Consider the following 16,061-nt stretch of genomic DNA (forward strand, 5'->3'; position numbering starts at 1 on the left):
GGAATCTCAGCACTTGGAAGGCCAAGGTGAGTGGACTGCTTGAGCCCAGCTCAAGATCAGCCTGGGCAACATGGTGAAATCCTGTCTCTAATAAAAATACAAAAAATAGCCAGGCGCTATGGCACATGCCTGTAGTCCCAGCTACTCAGGAGGCTGAAGCGGAGGATAGCTTGAGCCTAGGAGGTGGAGGTTGCAGTGAGCCAAGATCGTACCACTGCACTTCAGCCTGGGTGACAGAGGGAGATCTCATCTCAAAAAAGAAAAAGAAAAGCACGAGTCTGGCCTAGTCAGCATGTAATAGCAGAGTCAAAACCAGGCTCCAGTAATTGGAATCACTAGCATTTACTTAAGCACCAAGCTTCACATGCACTAGCTCATTTGTTGCCCCACACCAGCGCTATGGAGGGAGAAGGAGGAGTTGGAGAGAAACAGAAGTCAATAGGTATTCAGTCAACCATTTTGAGCTGAAAGGCTCACCGTTTAAAACATTACTTCCCCCTTATTACAAAAGTGAATAGGACGCTTGGAAATATAAAAACATACAAAAGGCCAGGCTGGTGGCTCACGCCTGTAATCCCAGCACTTTGGGAGGCCTAGGCAGGCGGATCACTTAAGGCCAGGAGTTCAGGACCAGCCTGGCCAAAAAAATACAAAACTAGCCGGATGTGGTGGTACATGCCTGTAATCCCAGCTATGAGCGGGGCTGAGGCATGAGAATCGCTTGAACCCAGGAGGTGGAGGCTGCAGTGAGCCAAGATCGCGCCACTGCACTCCAGCCTGGGTGACAGAGTAAGACTCTGTCTCAAAAAAAAAAAAAAGAAAAAAAAGAAAATTAAAATTACTCATTGTGATGGTTAATTTTATGTGTCACCTTGGCTCGGCTGTGGTGCCCAGTTGTTTGCTCAAACACTAGACGTTGCTGTGAAGTATTTTGTTGATGTCGTTAACATTTACAATAAGTTGACTTTAAATAAAGGAGATTTACTCTCAGTAATGTAGGTGAGCCTAATCTAAGGCCTTAAGAGCAAAAACAGGTTTCTCAATGAAGGAGTTCTGCCTCAAAACTGTAAGATGGAGATCCTGCCTGGGTTTCCAATGGGCTGGCCTGCCATATGAATTTTGAGCTTGCCTGCCCCCACAATTGTGTGAGCCAATTTTTAAAAGAAATCTCACTCTCTCTCTTTTTCTCACTATCCTATTGGTTGCTTCTCTCGAAAACCCTGGTTGAAACACTTACAATCTCATCTGCCAAAGATATGTTCTATTAATATTTTCCCATTCTGCCTATCTTTTTTCTATGTACTTACAGTACATATGTAATTTTATATAGCTACACACATATAATTTTATAATTTATATAAAATATGGCCAGGCGCGGTGGCTCATGCCTGTAATCCCAGCACTTTGGGAGGCTGAGGCGGGTGGATCACGAGGTCAGGAGATCGAGACCATCCTGGCTGACATGGTGAAACCCCGTCTCTACTAAAAATACAAAAAATTAGCCGGGCGAGGTGGTGGGCGCCTGTAGTCCCAGCTACTCGGGAGGCTGAGGCAGGAGAATGGCGTGAACCCCAGGGGGCGGAGCCTGCAGTGAGCTGAGATAGCGCTACTGCACTCCAGCCTGGGCGACAGTGAGACTCCGTCTCAAAAAAATAAAAAAAAATTTAAAAAATAAAATATATACATATATAATAATAAATAAATATATAAAATATTCATATATAATTATACAAAATATTTATATAATTATACATATATTAGTTACACATATTAATTATGTATGTTTCCTATACATAATTATCATATATACCATATGTATATATACCATATCTCTCTCTCTCTTACATACACACACATACAAGATTCTTTTTGACATGAGAAAATAGCCACCATATATATATATTTTTGTTGTTGTTGTTGGTTTGTTTGTTTGTTTGTTTGTTTCACAATGTTGCCCAGGCTGATCTCAAACTCCTAGGCTCAAGCAATCCTCCTACCCGGACTATTACCAATCGGCCAATTACCAATTACATACATACCATACATAGGTATATATATATACACGCACATACACATGTAATTATACAAACACATACATTTATACACACATACTAGAATGCTCAACTCATTTCACTTTGCCTAGGACATTCCCAATTTTAGCACTAAAAGTCCCACATCCTGGGAAACCCCTCAGTCCCAGGCAAACTGTTATGGTTGGTTACACACACACATACACACACACTTTTTTTTTTTTTTTTGAGACAAAGTCTCGCTCTTGTCCCCCAGGCTGGAGTGCAGTATTGCAATTTCAGCTCACTGCAACCTCCGCCTCCCGGGTTCAAGCAATTCTCCTGCCTCAGCCTCCCGAGTAGCTGGGATTACAGGTGCCTGCCACCATGCCTGGCTAATTTTTATACTTTCAGTAGAGACAGGGTTTCACCAGGTTGGCCAGGCTGGTCTCAAACTCCCCTCCTCAGCTGATCCACCCGCCTCGGCCTCCCACAGTGCTGGGATTACAAGTGTGAGCCACCGTGCCCGGCCACACACACGTCTTAAAAAATAAAATTGTAATCATTTTCTATGTGCTGTTTTAAAACCTAAACTCCTTACTTAAAATATATTGTGGCCAGGCAGGCATGCCCCTGTAGTCCCAGCTACTTGTGGGGCTGAGGTAGTAGGAGAACTGCTTGAGTCCAGGAGTTTGAGACCAGACCAGCCTGAGCAACATTGTAAAAAAACAGACATATGGTGGCTATTTTCCTATGTCAAAAAGGATCTTGTGTCACATATTTAATGACTGCATTTCCTTCCATTTCAAGGATATATCCTTTCATTTAACTAATTCCTTATTACTGGATATCTAGGTTTCCAGTTCTACTATTTTATTTATTTATCATTTTTGGAGATAGGAGACAGGGTCTTACTCTGTTGCCCAGGCTGGAGTACAGTGGCGTGATCTCAGCTCACTGCAGCCTCGATCTCCCAGGTTCAGGTGCCTCCCACCTCAACCTCCTATGTAGCTGGGACCACAGGCACATACCACCACGCCTGGCTAGTTTTTGTATTATTATTATTTTTTTTGGTAAACATGCAGTTTCGCCATGTTGCCCAGGCTGGTCTCAAATTTCCAGGTTCAAGTGACCTGCCTGCCTTGGCCTCTCAAAGTGTTGGGATCACAGGCATGAGGCACTACCCCCAGCCCAGTTCCACTATTTTAAATTGCCTTTGGTTCTAAAACTCATACAGGCCAAAACAGTATGAAAAAAAAAATCACAAACACCCAAAGTGCAGACTGCAGCCCTCAAGGAGAGCCAGGCTCTACTTTAATTTACCATTTATTACCAAAGTTATTAAAAGAAAAAAAAGTCAGGCTGGGCATGATGGCTTACACCTGTAATTCCAGCACTTTGGGAGGTCAAGGCAGGCAGATCACTTGTGGTCAGGAGTTTGAGACCAGCCTGGTCAACATGGTGAAACCCCGTCTCTACCAAAAATACAAAAATTAGGCAGGTGTGGTGAGCCGCCCCTGTAATCCCAGATACTCAGGAGGCTGAGGCAGGAGAATCACTTGAACCCAGGAGGTGGAGGTTACAGGTGCCGAGACTGCACCACTGCATTCTAGCCTGCGCAACAGAGTGAGAGTCCGTCCCCCCAAAAAAAAAAGTCCCAGTCTCACTTTCAGACACCTGTGCCGCTATGCTGTGCATGACCATAGGTGAAGAAACCCAGAAAGAACTGAGCAACCTCTCTCCATTCTGCCTATAACCACAGGCAGAGTGACTCATTATACTCAAAAAGTCATTAAATCAGCTGGGCGCAGTGGCTCATGCCTGTAATCCCAAAACTTTGAGAGGCTGGGATGGGCAGATCACTTGAGCCCAGGAGTTTGGGACCAGCCTGAGCAACATAGCAAGACCCTGTCTCGAAAAAAGAAAAAAAAAAAAAAAAAAAGAAAAAACATTAAATCCTTACCTTTTTAATTCATTCACAATTGATTTATGAACTTCCACTGCGATTTTGCCATCCGAGTGTGTTTTGAGTTCTTGGCATTTGGCACGTAAAATCTCCAGCTGTTCCCTGTTCTCTGCCAGCTCCTTTTCCTGGCCCTGGGTTTTCGCCTCCAGGAGCATTAGTTGTTTAGTCAGCTTAGAAACTGAAAATCAAAAGAGGAGGATAAAAACTTGGCACAGAAGACCTCACAAAACACAATTATTGGCTATTAGGAAATACTAATGAGAGTCAGCTGATAAAAATGACCTTTTAAAGATCTTTTGAGCCGGACGTGGTGGCTCACACCTGTAATCCCAGCACTTTGGGAGGCTGGGGAGGGTGGATCACGAGGTCAGGAGTTCAAGACCAGCCTGGCCAAGTTGGTGAAACCCTGTCTCTACTAAAAATACAAAAATTAGCCAGGCGTGGTGGCAGGCGCCTGTAATCCCAGCTACTCAGGAGGCTGAGGCAGAGAATCACTTGAACCCAGGAGGCGAAGGCTCAGTGAGCTGAGATCACGCCACTGCACTCCAGCCTGGGCAACAGAGTGAGACTCTCTCAGAAAAAAAAAAAAGATATTTTGGAGTGTTATAAATTAACACCAAAGGCTTTGTCCTTAGAAGTTACTGTCCATACTAGGCACAGTGACTCATACCTGTAACCCCAGCCCTTTGGCAGGCTGAGGGGAGTATTGCTTGGGGTCAGGAGTTTGAGACCAGCCTGGGTAACATAGTGAGACCCCATCTCTACATAAAAATTTAAAAATTAGCAGGGCATGGTGACATGCGCCTGCGGTCCCAGATATCCGGGAGGCTGAGGCAGGAGGACTGCTTGAGCCCAGGAGTTCAACACTATAGTGAGCCGTGACTGGGCCACTGCACTCCAGCCTGGATGACACAGCGAGACCTTGTCTCCAAAAACAAAAACCAAAAAAGCCAAAAGAAATTACTATCTCTACATTAAGCACTCACTAAATATATACTTTTAAAAATAAAATCCACTATAATATTTTACCAAACATGATTCCAGTCTTCAAGGAACTGACTTTCCTAAGAGTAAAGCCTTTAATCACACACAGGTGTGCAAGTATATGTCATAACGTTGTCCCTAAAGCTGCAAAATTTTCAAGATTTTTAAGGACATCAAACATGGCCAAACTAAGAACTAGATTTATTATTTTCCTTCCCTTTCCTCATTAAACTTTTATTTTATGTCTTGTATCTAAAGTAAGTCATAAATATTTTCATCCTGTGTTACATGGTTGCATGTAATAATTCCCAAGCGTCTGCTGACACTAGCACTTAGAGGTATTTATTATAGCATAAAACTGTACATCTCTCTACTCTATGAAAATATCTAATTGGTGGCTGGGCACAGTGGCTCACGCCTGTAATCCTAGCATTTTGGGAGGCCAAGGTGGGTGGATCACTTGAGGTCAGGAGTTCAAGACCAGCCTGGCCAACATGGTGAAACCCCCCTACTGAAAATACAAAAATTAGCCGGGAGTGGTGGCGCGTGACTGTAATCCCAGCTACCCGGGAGGTTGAGGCAGGAGAATCGCTGGAACCTGGCAGGCGGAAGTTGCAGTGAGCCTAGATCATGCCACTGCACTCCAGTCTGGGCGACAGAGTGAGACTGTCTCAAAAAAAGAAAAAGAAAATATCTAATTGGTCAAAGTGAATGGCTGTTTCTGGGCAATGGGAAAATAGCACAGGCAACTCACTGAATCATAGAGGTCAAAAGGTTTTCCCTGCCCCATGTGACCAGAAATCCTCTTTCTGTTCAGATCTGGTATGTTCAAGAAAATTAAGCTCAGTAAATAGGAAACTAATGTCATCCCTAACCCTGAAAACAAAGATAAGAGGCTCCACAACTCTGTTTCCCCTCTCCTCTTAACAATGCCAGAGTAAAGGCAAATACTCCTGGGCCATGCAGGTCTCAGGAGAAATCACGTGGAGGAAACTCCTGTGTGTGTCTCTGGGAGATGCTCTCATCTTTAAACACGACCTGGTTCTCAGAAACAGGAAGTGCTAGCCCTGCAACTGCAGCAACAGCAGGGGCTGTTCATGGACCTGCCATGCTGTGGAAGGGGCTGCCATTCCAAAAGCAGCTGAAGAGGGAAAACCTCCATCTGCTTCTCAGGGTGCCACAGCCTCATGCAAGATGGCTTGTGTTTCAGCTTCCCAGCTTATGCCATTCTTCACTAAGAAAGAAAAATCAGTAAAGCAAAGGGAAAAAATGCCACTATCTTTTGTACTCATGAATTATGGTTTTAAAGCAGAAGCGATGACTCTTAACCTGGCCCCCTTACGGTTGTGCACTGTCACAGACTATGAGGCTCCTAGGGGTTGGGGGAATGCATGGGAAGAGATGGGAAGAGGGACACTCTCGGAAGGTGTTTGATGGAAATCTAACCTGCAGTGATGTCGCCTCCCAGGCCCGCAGCTCTGAAGGAAGGAAGGACACAGGGGAACTGTTTAGAAAGTGAATGGTTCTGCTTACGCATCCAACAAACATCTGGGAAGAGACCCTGTGTTATTTCAGATGTTTACCTCACGTGATCATTCCCATTTCTAAGGTACTATTTTACCCCAAAACCAGTTCTGCTGAGTCTAGCACTATTACCTACGAGTGATTTACAAACCCATGGGATGATGAGAGACACTGTGGAGTCTGAAAAAGCAATCTATGCATTGAGGGTAGTGACGTGGAAAGGTTATAAACAGCCACATTCCAGTCAAAAATGCAAAACATGACTTCTCTCATTTTCAACTGGGGCCCCCGGCAGGAGAGAGATAGAAGGGTAAAATGACAATAGTGACATCAATGCATGACCAGTCCTCACTGGAAGGACCTCACCTTCTTGGAGGCGCTCCTGGTGGCTGTCCTTGGCTTTCCTTTGCTGAATCTCCAACTGCTCCAGCAACAACTTGTTTTCCTCTAAAACCAGTTTTGCTTGAGTCTGAAGCTGACGCCTGCAATTGATTTACAAGATGAAATACTGTGATTCAGGTGCTGAATGGTTACAGAAACACTCTGGAATCTAAAAGGAAGCAATGGGTGCATTACAGGTAATGAATATCAAGCCATGTCTTCATGTTAAACATATTAACACAGCAGCAAATCCTGCCATTTGCAGTCAGGCGAGGAAGGACAGCCGTGAAGTCTGAATTACGGACTGCTTCAGAAAACGCTTTCAGATGTAAAATTTCAAACATGTACAGCAGTAAAGAGGATAGAGTAGGAGACTCCTATGTGCACAATACCCAGCTTGAACCGTCACTAAATGGCTGATGAGGTTTCATCTGTATAAACCTCTAGTCCTGCTGCCCACTATATTATTCTGAAGCCCATATGGAACATGTTTAAAGAATTTAGAAAGTTCCCATTTCAATTTTAAAATACTCCTTTGTAATCAGTAGCATATTTGCAAAAAAAAAAAAAAAAAAAAAAAAACTGACTCTGTTAGCAGGCTTTGAAATGGTTTCTTTTTTCTTTTCTTTTTTTTTTTTTTTTTGAGACAGAGACTTGCTCTGTTGCCCAGGCTGGAGTGCAGTGGCGCAATCTCGGCTCACTGCAAGCTCTGTCTCCCGGGTTCACATCATTCTCCTGCCTCAGCCTCCCAAGTAGCTGGGACTACAGATGCCCACCACGACACCTGGCTAATTTTTTTGTATTTTTAGTAGAAACAGGGTTTCACCATGTTAGCCAGGATGGTCTCGATCTCCTGACCTCGTGATCTGCCCGCCTCGGCCTCCCAAAGTGCTGGGATTATAGGCATGAGCCACCGCGTCCAGCCGAAATGGTTTCTTAAAACTGTATGAATCTGCCCCAGCCTTCCTCTCAGCACAAACAAATCCTCTCCTTCCAGTGCAATGTAAAACCCAGCCCAGCTCAGCCCTCAAGATCGCAAATTCTGATTAGAATGAGCTGAAGGGACCTTAGAAATCATCTAGTGAAATGCTGACCACCCAAAGTACACTGGGTGTTAAGTTTACTTACTAAAGCAGTAAATAATCTCGATTTTCCACTTGAAACCCTACAGGTGAGGAGGAGGAAGGAGAGAGACAAGATGAAAGGAGTCAGGCTGTAACAATGGTGTGGCCCCAACAGTGGTGTGCACTGGCTCCTGGGCACTGTGGGGGTGCCTCTTGCCTGCTACCAGCACCCATGGAGTGGGCTGCCATGCTGTTGGGAGGGGGCTCGCCCAAAACTGGTCTGTGCTAGCCTCCTCATTCCCGCCACAAACTGGGCAGCTCCATGATGGTCTGTTTTATGTTTTAGACTTATTTATTTAGAGATAGGGTCTCACTCTGTTGCCCAGGCTGGAGTGCAGTGGTGAAATCTTGGCCCACTGCAACCTCCACCTCAGCTTCCTGAGTATCTGGGATTAGAGGCATGCATCACCACACCAAGCTAATTTTTGTATTAGTATGTTTTGGTAGAGACAGGGTTTCACCATGTTGGCCAGCCTAGTCTCGAACTCCTGACCTCAGGTGATCCTCCTGCCTCGGCCTCCCAAAGTGCTGGGATTAGAGGCGTGAGCCACCATGCCCAGCTGCATTTTGGACTAATTTATAAGACTTTTTCTTTATTTGTTCATTCATTCATTTGTTCACTCCTTCCTTCCTCCCTCCCTTCATTCATTTTACTTTTTATTTTTTAGAAACAGGGTCTTGTTCTGTCACCCAGGCAGGACAGGAGTACAGTGGCGCCATCAGAGCTCACTGTAGCCTTGAATTCCTGGGCTTAACCGATCCTCCTGCCTCAGCCTTCTGAATAGCTAGGACTACAGGTGCATGCCATCACGCCCAGCTAATTTTTAATTGTTTTGTTTTTGTTTTTGTTTTTTTGAGACAAGGTCTTGTTCTGTCACCTAGGCACAGTGGTGTGATCATAGCTCACTGCAGCTCCGAACTCTTGGCCTCAAGTGCTCCTCCCACCTCGGCCTCCCAAAGCATTAGGATTACAGGGGTGAACCACTAAGTCTGAGCCATTTCTTTTTAAAATGAAAGGGATCAATCCCCCATTCCTAAAAAAGAGTTCAAAATCTCAGATTTGGTTTAACACTCCCTCTTATTTTGTTTTATTTATTTGTGTATTTATTTTATTATTTGAGACATGGTCTCGCTCTGTTGCCCAGGCTGAAGTGCAGTGGCACGATCTAGGCTCACTGCAGCCTCCACCTCCTGGGTTCAAGTGATTCTCCTGCCTCAGCCTCCTGAGTAGCTGGGATTACAGGCGTGCACCACCACGCCTGGCTATTTTTTATATTTTTAGTAGAGATGCGGTTTCACCATGTTAGCCACACTGGTCTCAAACTCCTGGCCTCAACTGATCCTCCTGCCTCGGTCTCCCAAAGTGCTGGGATTATAGGCGTGAGCCACTGTGCCCAGCCTCCCTCTTATTTTATAGAGAAAGAAACAGACCCATTAAGCCTGAGGTCAGCCAGTGATTCAGGGGGAGTTAGGAAAAGAAATATACAAAATTTAGTTGCACCCCAGAAGTTCATTGAGAAATTACTGGCAACCAAGCAGAAAGCGTCTGCTGGGACAGGTGCGGTGGCTCACGCCTGTAATCCCAGCACTTTGGGAGGCCGAGGCGGGCAGATCACCTGAGGTCAGGAGTTGGAGACCAGCCTGTCCAACGTGGTGAAACCTCGTCTCTACTAAAAATAAATTTAAAAAAATTAGCCAGGCATAGTGGTGGGCGCCTGTAATCCCAGCTACTCAGGAGGCTGAGGCAGGAGAATCACTTGAACCCGGGAGGTGGAGGTTGCAGTGAGTCGAGATCGCGCCACTGCACTTCAGCCTGGGCAGCAGAGCAAGACTCTGTCTCAAAAAAAGAAAGAAAGAAAGAAAGTGTCTGCTGAAGTGTGAAGTCCGTGTACCGAGTGCTGTGTGCAGGTTTAGCAGCCGTGCAGGTGTGCAGGTACCGAGAGCGGCAAGGAGGTCTGCCCACCAAGTGTGATGCTCCAGAGCCCAGAGACCCTCCTGCAGCTGGAGGGCAGTGAATTCAAAGTAAGAGGCTGGCGGCCAGGGAGGCCCTGAGCAAGCCTGACACTCTCCCCATGCTGGCGTGGGCCATCACACTGGAGCAAAGGGCAGATTTCAAATCCCAGCAAACGCAGGATTGGGGAACACTGCGGGGCTGTGGATTTGAAAGCAGGGCCTGCCTTTCTTTCGTTTCACTGGTTTCATTTTAAGGAAACGCAGACAAGTTGGATTTGTGGCTGTATACAATGCTAGGGAAGGAATCTGGGGTTCCAGAATCTGCCAAGGTCTCTTGAGCCCCAGCCTGGCTAAGCTGCTTTCCAGTCCACTGTTCAAGGAGGGTGCGAGGGGAGACACACTAGGAACCCTGACGGAAGAAAATCCAAGCTCAGCCGGGGAGGTCACAGAGCACCAAGACCCAGGAGCTGCCTGAGCCAGTCCCACCCGATGCATCCGTGACCACAGAATCAGGGAGAGCCAATGGTAAGAATGCTGTTGACTCAATTCCAGATTTCTAAACATCACATATAGAAAATACTTCATTTTTTCCAGTGATGTTAAGACATTTGAAAACACTAAATATAACATAGCTATTCAAAGTGAGTAATTTTTGTTTTCTTAGTCCTGCCTGGATATTGCTTTTAGGCTTTTCAAGACATGTACTTTCTCTAATTCAGTTAACAGGCATTTGCTATTGCTGTGCTAGATGCGGGGCCACACACAAAAATGAGCAGGACATTGGTTCCTGCCCCTGAGGAGTTCACAAAGGAGAAGATGGAGGCAGATGTGGAGGCAGACAGGATAGACAGGCGCAGTGTGGCAGGTACCAGGACAGGACATGTGTTTAAGGCTACATCAGAACCGGAGACAAGGGGCCGGGTGCAGTGGCTCCAGCCTGCAATCTCAGCACTTTGGGAGGCCAAGACGGGAGGATCACTGGAGCCCAAGAGTTCGAGACCAGCTTGGGTAACCCAGTGAGACTCTGTATCTACAAAAAATTTTAAAAAATGGCTGGGCATGGTAGCGTACACCTGTAGTCCCAGCTACTTGGGAGGTTGAGGTGGGAGGATGGCTTGAGCCCAGGAGGTTGAGGCTGCAGTGAGCTATGACTGAGCCACTGCACTCCAGCCTGGGTGACAGAGTGAGACCCTAACTCTAAAAAAACATAAGAAACAGAGATGCCGGGCGCAGTGGCTCACGCCTATAATCCCAGCACTTTGGGAGGCCAAGGTGGGCAGATCACATGAGGTCAGAAGTTCGAGACCAGCCTGGCCAACATGGTGAAACCCCATCTCTACTAAAAATACAAAAATTAGCCAGGCGTGGTGGCACATGCCTGTAATCCCAGCTACTCGGGAGGCTGAGGCAGGAGAATCGCTTGAATCCAGGAGGCAGAGGTTCCAGTGAGCCGAGATCACACCGTTGCACTCCAGCCTGGGCAACACAGCAAGACTCTGTCTCAAAAAAAAAAAAAAGAAAAGAAACAGAGACAAGGGAGCAATAATGGCCTCTCCTGAAGGCAGCGCTATAGACAAGTGCCATTACAGTAGGACCCTAGAGGATGAGGAGTGCAGAAGGGGCTTTCGGAGGAAGGACAGATTGGAAGTGGGGCAATCTCAGTTGTCAGGGAATCTGCCAGGGCAGGCGGATGGAAGCTGGTCGTGCAAGCCTCATGAGCTTTCTGTTTTGGGAGGCCATTTTGAGCTTTCTGTTCTCAAACCCTGGGAGCCATCGCTGGGGCCTAAGAAGGGACGAGACTTTCCAGGTCTGAGATGGAAAAATCACCCTAGAAAAATACCAACTCAGAAGATAAAAAGCAGAAAGCAACTGTATTTCAGGTTTGAGAACCTACTTAGAATTTTAAAAGTCATCTTGAAAATGTAAGTTTAGAATAATTTATTAGGGTTTTATTGTACCTTATTAATTTCTTAGAAACTCTCCCGTAAAATATTTTAGTTAAGAATGTAATTATGTATTTGATAATTTTATAACATATTTTCCTATTACCATTTGTTTTAAATTAGCAAAAGAGCAGAAACACAATGCCACTTGCCATTCCTCACTGGTAACAGCACTACTCTTATTTAACTCTTGGTGCAATTCTTCATTTTCTTTCACCACTTCTTGGACTCGCATCCTAAACATTCTCATTTCCTCCTGAAATAAAATGTACATAAATTATAACACACACATACCCACGCATCTATATTTCTCAGTTCTGGTGCTGCTGCTGTGGCTAAAATCAAATGGTAACAGCCATTTAGCGAGGTCTCACAACAGGCCAGCCTTCAACTCTCGGTACCAGCACCAGTGGTGCCTGCTCTCAGGGAGCTTACGGTCTAGTGAGAAAGCACTAGGACCAAATGCAAGGCCAAGTACAAGAGGCAAAGAACTTGGGCTTTCGAGTATTAGATTCCTAATTTGCTAACATTGTTCTATAACTGACGAATACTGATAGAAAAGGCAGAGATGCCCATCAACGCTGACATTTTTCCTTTGTTTGAAGACGCAGGAGAATAAATTGGAGGTTTTTAATATAAAAAATAAGACTTTTCATCCTTAATTAAAGCTAGATTTGGTGGGGAAGGGGTTAGTTAGTGTGGGAGTTGGAGGAAGCTCTTTTTTTTTTTTTTTTTGAGACAGGGTCTCGCTCTGTCACCCAGGCTAGAGTGCAGTACTGCAATCACAGCTCACTGCAGCCTCAACCTCCTAGGCTCAAGCAATCCTCCCACCTCAGCTTCCCAAGTACCTGTACTACCATGCCTGGCTAATTTTTGTATTTTGTGTATAGACGAGGTTTCGCCATGTTACTCAAGGCTGCTCTTGAACTCCTAGGCTCAAGGAATCTTCCTGCCTCAGACTCCCAAAATGCTGGGATTACAGTCATGAGTCACCACGTCCAGCCAAGGCTCTTAGTTTTGTCCATGACAACCATGAGAAAGTGTCTTACTAGCGTCATCAGTCTGCAGAGCTTCATTGGCCATTAGCCACAACACGAGGTCTGTCGCTGGGCCGGTTTTGATGCCTAACAGTCTATGTCTGTTTCAGCTCCCAACAGTCTGTGTGTGTGACACTTCAGCTGAGCCTCCTCCATCAGGGCTTTTCCAGCTTCCGTGTCCTGCGCTGTCCTTTGGTGAGAATCTGAGGTGCCAATATTTACTCTGGTGTGCCTCTAAAATATTCTACTCCCAGCTGTCAGATGTTTATGCCTACACCCTTTTAACTTAAAGCAGCACTGCCAAGTAACTTCTCCTCTCATCTCTCCACCCAGACACACTCACTCACTGCTGGCAGTCCATGTGACTCTTTTTTGGAACAGGGGTCAGGCAAACTAAAGTGTGCAAACCAGCTGCCTGTTTTTATAAATAAAGTTTTATTTATTTATAAATAAAATAATGGGCCTCGCCCATTATTTACATGTTATCCTCAGCTGCTTTCATGTTGCAACAGCAGGGCTGAGCAGGTGCAAACAGAAACTGCATGGCCTCCAAAGCCTAAAGTACTTATTAACTGACCCTTGACAGAAAGTCTGTGCTGACCCTGATTTAGAAGGAGCACCAAAAAAATAATATTATTAGTTATTAGGATTGTTATATATTCAATTAGCACAAGATTCATTCATGCTCTTAGAAAATTAAGCATCCAACACTCAGTCTAAATGAAAAGGATTAAAATTCCTTTCCATGGGACATGGACACGGGACAGCATCACTGATTAGGAACAAGCTGGGAGCCTCTTAAAGGACCCTCCCAGCTCAGGATCCCAGAACAACCAACATTTCTTTCTCTGGATCCTTCCAATTTCAGGGATCCATATGGACACTTAAATGAGGAACCCAGAGGAATGCAGGAGGCACAGGAGGCATCTACAACACCCGCACAGGCTTGACCTCCTGAAGTTAGAACGAGCTCCGCTGCGCGAAGTCATTCCCACAAAACGGCGGTGGACAAGGCAGAAATGGATAAAAACCTCACTTCTCCATTTCCAGCAGCTCAGCAATCAGACTTCCCTGGGGTCAGCTCATCCTAGAATTAAGAAGCATCTAAGTTTGCCCAAAACATCTCCAGCCTTTCCTTCCCATGTCTGCCCAAATAGCCCTTCTTTTTTTTTTTTTTTTCCCGAGACAGAGTCTGGCCCCATCGCCAGGCTGGAGTGCAGTGATGCAATCTCGGCTCACTGCAACGTCCAGCTCCCTGGTTCAAGCTATTCTCCTGCCTCAGCCTCCCGAGTAGCTGGAATTACAGGCACGTGCCACCACACCAGCTAATTTTTGTATTTTTAGTAGAGACGGGGTTTCACCATGTTGACCAGGCTGGTCTTGAACTCCTGACCTCATGTGATCCACCCACCTCGGCCTCCCAAAGTCCTGAGATTACAGGCGTGAGCCACCGCGCCCAGCCCAAATGTCCCTTCTAATGGTGGTATTTGCAGCTGCACAGTAACAGGAAAGAAGCACTTCCCTCCTGCTGTCTTCCCTGCACCCCAAGATCTCAGCCCATATGGGCTGGCTGTCCAGAAAGCCATGGCTTCTCATGCAGCACTGCTCTGACCCTCCATACCTCTCCCCTCGCTCCCTATCCACCCCTCCTGCTCTGCCAATCACTCCCTTACTTCCTCCCCTCTTCCTTCTTTCCCTCCCTCCCACCCTGCCACACTCCTTCCTTCTTCCTTTCTGTCCTCTAATAAACATTTGGTTATCTATAATATGCTGGGTACACCTACATTCAAAATGTTTTTATAAAATTTGAAGCGGTCCAATATTTTTATAAATCTTGTGTCTTCTGGGACATTTGCCAGCCTACCTTGAGGGTGGCATTGAGCTCGTCCTTCTCTTTCATCATATCTTCATAAGCCAGCAACAATGGTGACAGGTACTTTATATCCAACTGAAGATAGAGAGCAAAGGAAGGTTAATATATTTCTTACATCTAAACACAACCAGAAAACTTTTAAATGGCAAGAAGTTATACTTTTTTGAAATGGTTTCTTTGGTTGCAGTTGTTATTGTTTTTTAAGGACCCTCCCAGCTCAGGATCCCAGAACAACCAACATTTCTCTCCTTGGATCCTTCCAATTTCAGGGATCTATATGGCCACTTAAATGAGGAACCCAGAGGCATGCAGGAGGCACAGGAGGCATCTACAACACCCGCACAGGCTTGACCTCCTGCGGTCAGAATGAGCTCCGTTGCCCGAAGCCATTCCCACTCTGCCGCCCAGGCTCGCGTGCAGTGGCACGATCTCAGCTCACTGCAACCTAAACCTCCCGGGTTCAAGTGATTCTCCTGCCTCAGCCTCCCAAGTAGCTGGGACTATAGGCATGCACCATCACGCCCAGCTAATTTTTGTATTTTTAGTAGAGACAGGGTTTCACCATGTTGGCCAGGCTGGTCTTGAACCCTTGACCTCAACTGATCCACCCGCCTCAGCCTTCCAAAGTGCTGGGATTACAGACATGAGCCACCGCGCCTGGCCTGAAATGGTTTTTAATAGCTATGCAAATGTAGCCTGAAAATACGGGCCTGAAATTAAATAACTTTCACTTACCAACCAGGGTGGTATAGGGCCCTTGGATGGGAGGCCTTCAATATTTAAGCTCTAAGAACAAAACATGTATTGAAGACAAGTTAAACCACACTTCCTCTGAATTTTCAAGTCTTAGATATTCTTAATCTAGACTGGGCATTGCCCATCTATGCATTTATCTGTCTATCCATCTGCCTACCCACCCACCTACCCACCTACCCATCCATCCATCCATCCACCTATCCATCCATCCATCCATCCATCTACTTTCCCATACACCTACCCATCTATCTATCTATATGTATATATGTATATATGACAGAAATATTTTTTCTGAAATGTTTGAGAGTAATTTGCAGATATAATGCCCCTTTTCCTCTAAATACTTGTATTTCCTAAAAACAAAAACATTCATTTACTTAACCACAGTACTGTCATGAAAATCAGGAAATCAACACGGATAACAATACTATTTTCATATATATATATATTACTGCTCCTTGCAGAGCAGGGGTACCCCATAGGCAGTGTGCCTAGAGTAGCCTATAATACT

General features: G+C 45.5%; 1 protein-coding gene across 1 annotated transcript in view; it reads right to left on the reverse strand.

Moving 5' to 3' along the window:
• CEP89 (centrosomal protein 89) overlaps positions 1 to 16,061 on the reverse strand; it is a 94,267-nt gene that overhangs the window by 32,654 nt on the left and 45,552 nt on the right. The window contains exons 10-14 of the mRNA XM_034946500.3: positions 15,530 to 15,580; positions 14,786 to 14,869; positions 12,037 to 12,140; positions 6,850 to 6,965; positions 3,973 to 4,153 (exon numbers count right to left, since the gene is read on the reverse strand). Coding sequence (XP_034802391.2) covers positions 3,973 to 4,153; positions 6,850 to 6,965; positions 12,037 to 12,140; positions 14,786 to 14,869; positions 15,530 to 15,580 — 536 coding nt within the window. The remainder of the gene's footprint in view (positions 1 to 3,972; positions 4,154 to 6,849; positions 6,966 to 12,036; positions 12,141 to 14,785; positions 14,870 to 15,529; positions 15,581 to 16,061) is intronic.

Source organism: Pan paniscus, chromosome 20, assembly GCF_029289425.2.
Source record: "Pan paniscus chromosome 20, NHGRI_mPanPan1-v2.0_pri, whole genome shotgun sequence".
NCBI lineage: Eukaryota > Metazoa > Chordata > Mammalia > Primates > Hominidae > Pan > Pan paniscus.